At 45.1% G+C, this 5,000-nt stretch overlaps 1 protein-coding gene across 1 annotated transcript in view; it reads left to right on the top strand.

The window, feature by feature from the left end:
* Positions 1–5,000, top strand: part of LOC105909019 (ephrin type-A receptor 7) — a 107,848-nt gene that overhangs the window by 92,199 nt on the left and 10,649 nt on the right. The window contains 2 exon segments of the mRNA XM_031585962.2: positions 289–474; positions 3,747–3,808. Of these exon segments, the coding sequence (XP_031441822.1) occupies positions 289–474; positions 3,747–3,808 (248 nt within the window).

Raw genomic sequence — 5,000 nt, 5'->3', positions numbered from 1 at the left:
ATATGTGTTACAGACCCCATGATACATGCTAGTGCCACTGGTATGGTGTGTATGTGTCAGTTTAGCTGAAATGAGGTTTGCGTTGCTAACAGGAAGTACATGTCCCATGATGCGTACGTTGCAAATAAGAGTTGCATGACAGTGATACATCTGACAATCAACACACCCACCCCCCCCACCCCACCCCACAGATGTACGCGAGTGTGTAGCTTGTGTGTGACATGTCGTGCGTGATGTGTGTGTGCGTGTGTGTATGTAGTAGCTGATCTGCTGTGCTGCCCCCTGCAGGTGACTTTGGGGAGGTGTGTTGTGGCTGCCTGAAGCTGCCTAGCAAGCGAGAGCTGCCGGTGGCCATCAAGACGTTGCGCGCCGGCTGCTCGGAGAAACAGCGGCGCTCCTTCCTGTCTGAGGCCGCCATCCTGGGCCAGTTCGACCACTCCAACATCGTCCGTCTGGAGGGGGTCATCACCAGAGGTCAGTCACTCCAACATTGCTCGTCTCACTCTCTTCCTTTCAAGATCTTTCTGTCTTTCTCGTTCTCTATTGCTGTCCGTACCTTTCTGTACTCCATCGTCTCAGTCGCTTTTCTCTTCTTTCTTCATCAGTTTCTGTAGCGCTAGCTGTTCTCTCGCTTGTCCTCTCTTCAGACTGATCTGCTTTTTTAATCTTTCTCTTTTTTTTCTCTTTATGTTCTCTGTGCTCAGTCTTTTGCCATTATCTTGTCTCTTCCTTTACTTAATCAGCTCCTCTAACACTTTTTCTATGCATTATTTTATTTATATACTCCTTTTGCCTTTCCCTATTTTTACCCCCTCTTTGACTGTTGATCTGTATCTTTCCTCATTTCCCTTTTTACCTATTCTCTGTCTCTGTGTCTCTGTTCTCTGTGAGAGGCGAATGATCTGAATTTTGATGAGACTATGGACTCCAGGCAGTTGGTGTACTAGTCATGGACGTTCCTGATTTGCTCGTTTGAAAAAAAAAAAAACCTGACAGCCCTGTGGTGGTGTGCTATTGCGGACAGCTCTGGTGGATCAGTGTTTAAAAAAAAAAAAAAAATATTATTATTATTTTTTTTTTACGCAGGAATATTAATTGAGCATCTGAGGCCTTCATCGGTAGATGTTGACAGGTAGTGATGGGTTTGGTTTATACACGGAGCCAGGAGAGAGTGAATATTCAGATGTGGCTAAAAATGGAGTATGACTTGTTCTCTGCATCTAAATGAGCCTACTGGGACTCGTCAGTATGGTAGATGACTACCAGCATGATGGGTGTGTGTACCGATACCAGCTGTCAGATGAAAACACTGTCTCTCCAAACAGGAAGAGGACAAAAGTCAGCGTAGAAAGAAATCGCAAAGTGATACTGAACGAGGTAATTAGAGGCCAGACTTCAAGAACACTGACATGCTGTTAGTGAAGTATCTTGATCTGTTATAAAAGTTTATGGAGGAACTGTTCAAGTTATGTCTATGAAACATGAGTGCAACACAAGGACACAACATGCTTCGCTAGTGTTTGGGGGGCTGCTACTGAACTGAGACCAGCGCTAATAATGGAATAAACTAATGAATTGTAATGAGTAAACACTCCAATAACTTACGCTACTCAGCAATGCCATGGGTAAAGAATGTTATGTAGGGTTGACTTCCTGCCACAACCATTAATAGAAGAAACCCTGTGGAGCATATAATGGGAGCTGTGAGCACCTTGGAGGAGATGTGCGCTCTTTCGCTCATCAGCTTTGAACAGTTACCATGGCCAAATCATACGTTCTTGCAGGTGTATAGATTGGTGGGTGTTATTACCCATTTCCTTTTTCATCTGCCGCGCTGCTAAATCTGGACAAGGACGTGCCTTATACAAGACACGGTGAGAACAGGAGATATGGGGTTAGAAAATGTGTTCTTTGAGTCTTTCAGTCTCTTCATTGAGGTCATTACCAACTCTCACGACTCCAATCATTCAGGGCTATATGGGTCCTATGGCACTGAGTGTATGAAACTGTCTGTCATATGTCAGTTTAGCCAGCTTGCTGGGAGACTCTTTACCAAATAGTCATTTTTATGGGGACCTCAGCTTCCCTGCCCTTGGAAATCCGTTTCAGAGGTGGGTTGTTTGCATGCCATGGTCAAGTGCACTGCAGATAGTGTAGTCTCCCAAGTCAGGGGTCAAAGTCATTATAGAGTACGGCACCAGCGGTACGTGTGAGGGCAATCAGTGCACTGTCCGTCATCGCTGGCACTCCTTCCATCCAGATCACCAGAGGGATGATCACTTCTCTTCCTCACGTGTTTTTGGGGTTCCATTTCTTTCAGGCTTATTTTCCCACATCTCTCCATGTCTCTCACTCCCTCTCTATCTCCCAATACTCTCCCCCATCCCTCCATATCTCTCTCTCTTATTCTCTCCATCCCTATCGCTCATCGCTCACTCGCCCCATCTCTCCATCTCTTACCCTCTGGCCTTTTGTAGCCCCCATCTCCCCCTTCAGGCCGGAGTCCATCAGTCTTCTGATGAGTCCTCTAAATGCCCAGCAGGAGAGCTTGTGATGAGATGGCTGGGGATGGCTCAGTGGTGTCTGATATGCTCCGCTCACTGCCTCCCTGCTGGGAGAGCGATGAGGGGGACTGTGGTCAGACAGCCCCTGCTGCCATAAGCCCATCACGCACACACACACACACACACACACACACTCCTGATACTTATGGCCAGAGATGAGAGATACAATCTCTCTCTCTCTCTCTCTCTCTCTCTCTCTCTCCATCCCCAATGTTCTCTTCTGTCCCCCTCCATTGCCAGGCCCTGTCTTAGCTTCTGATTAAGCCCTCTGTATCTGCTTTGTCCATCTTGTGCATGTCTCCCCCTCCCTTTCTAGTCTCTCTCTCTCTGGGTTTCTCTCCCACCCTCCTCTGTTTCCTTCCTCTCTCGCTCCCTCTCTCCCCCGCACACACACACACACACACACACACACACACACACACACACACACACACACACACACACACACACACACACACACACACATACATACACACACACACTCTTTTGCTCCACAGAAGACGGCACCAGGGAATTCATTGCTGCTTACCTCTCTAATGGAGCGTTCTCCCTCCTTCTCAGCCACTAACACAAACACTCTTGGGCATATGTTCACACACACACGCACATTCGCATACACACACACACACACACACACACACACAAAACACACACCCTGTGTGGTCTTGTAGGTTTAATCTATAATGCAGTCCTAATCTTTATTGTTGGAATGTACCGAAATGGTCTGATATGTATTGCCAAAAGAGGGTGGTGAAATTCTAAAATGGTGCTGCCTTATGCTTGCTGATCCTCTCTCATTGCTGTAGCTCTCTCTCACTCCCTCTCATTCTCTCTCCACACACACACATTCAGCCTCTCCCTCTTTTTATCTCTTTCTCTCTTTCTCTGTCTATCTGTCACTCCTCTCTTCTCACACACACACACACACACACACACACACACACACACACACACACACACACATGACTGTGTGGTTATAAGGTAGATGAGAGTGTGAGTGTGTGTTCTGAGCAGGGTGTTCAGTTCACACCTGGCTGGCTGAAGGATGCCAAAGTGCAGCAATGTCCTCTATGCCATCTTTATTACTCACTACAGCTTGGCAGCCAGACTCCCCACTCCTTCTAATGTGTGTGTGTCTGTGTGTGTGTGTGTGTGTGTGTGTGTGTGTGTGTGTGTTTGCAGGGAACACCATGATGATCGTTGTGGAGAGCATGTGCAATGGGGCTCTGGACTCCTTCCTTCGGGTAAGTGCTCATGTCTGTGCATATGTATGTGGGTTTGTGCGAAAGATGTGTGTGCATGTGTTTATATGTGTGTGTGTGTGTGTGTGTGTGTGAGTATGTGTGCCCAGCTGTGTCAACAGATGTGTGTGTTTGCCCAACTGTGTTAGCAGATGCACAGTAGAAACGACTTTCGATTAAATTCCTTATTCATTCTTTGTGAGAGGAGTCAGAATGTAGTGGTCGTGCCACCGCTGATGTTGCTGTGAATGGAAAAGGCTTTCATTAAGTATTTACTAGTGCTGCCAATCGATTAAACAAATTAACTAATTAATAATCAAATTTGCTGTAATTAATCACGATAAATTGCATTTTTCTTCTTTAGCAGAAATGTTCTTGTAATGGATATTTAAACGAAATAAAATCACAGAATTAATGTAAAATCAACACAAAGGATGTATATTTAAATCCCAATTCTACTGTCTAATAGCATCTTTTAAATGTTGAGCTCAGATTCTCTTCTGTGAAAGTCAGATTTCCAATAAAACCCTCAAAGCAAAAATTGACTGTCAGCTTGAAAAGCATATTTCTTTTATATGTAGCATATAAAGTGTGAAGGGACTTTTATTTGGAAAACGGGGATTGAGATGATGCAGACAAGCGAAGAAAAAAAGACAGACATTTGGGGAGGGAGATACTTTGGAGGAAGCTAGCAACTAGGTCAGCCGGTCAGTAATTAGAAGGTGGTGTGCAGCCCATTGGGTCAGTTGTAATTTGAAGCGCTCAATACCCTTGCAAGCTTGTGGAATGCAACGAAGTTTCGTGTCAGGGGTATGTTGGATGCCCCCAGATATTTTATCCATTACATATGCACTAACAGAAATAATAACAAACCTAGGCAGCTGTGTTAATTTGCGTTTTTTTAACATGTTAAATATTTAGAATTAATCGCAAAAATGAACATGCTAATTTTGGCAGCACTAGTATTTACTATAGAGCTTTGGTGCAGTTACCTCTGTGTTGGCCATCATCCCTGACCCTCCTTGCTCTTCTTTCTCTCTCTCTCTCTTCCTCCTTTCTTCTCTCCTTCTCTCTCTCTCTCCCTCTTCTATCTCTCTCTCTCTCTCTCTCTCTCTCTCTCTCTCTCAATTTCAATTTACATGTCTGTCTCTGTCTGAAGGTTCTGCAGTTCTCTGTAAACCCTGTCATTTAGTCT

The sequence above is a fragment of the Clupea harengus genome, chromosome 19 (genome assembly GCF_900700415.2).
Source record: "Clupea harengus chromosome 19, Ch_v2.0.2, whole genome shotgun sequence".
In the NCBI taxonomy this organism is placed as follows: domain Eukaryota; kingdom Metazoa; phylum Chordata; class Actinopteri; order Clupeiformes; family Clupeidae; genus Clupea; species Clupea harengus.
This window is presented reverse-complemented; position numbering and strand designations above follow the sequence as displayed.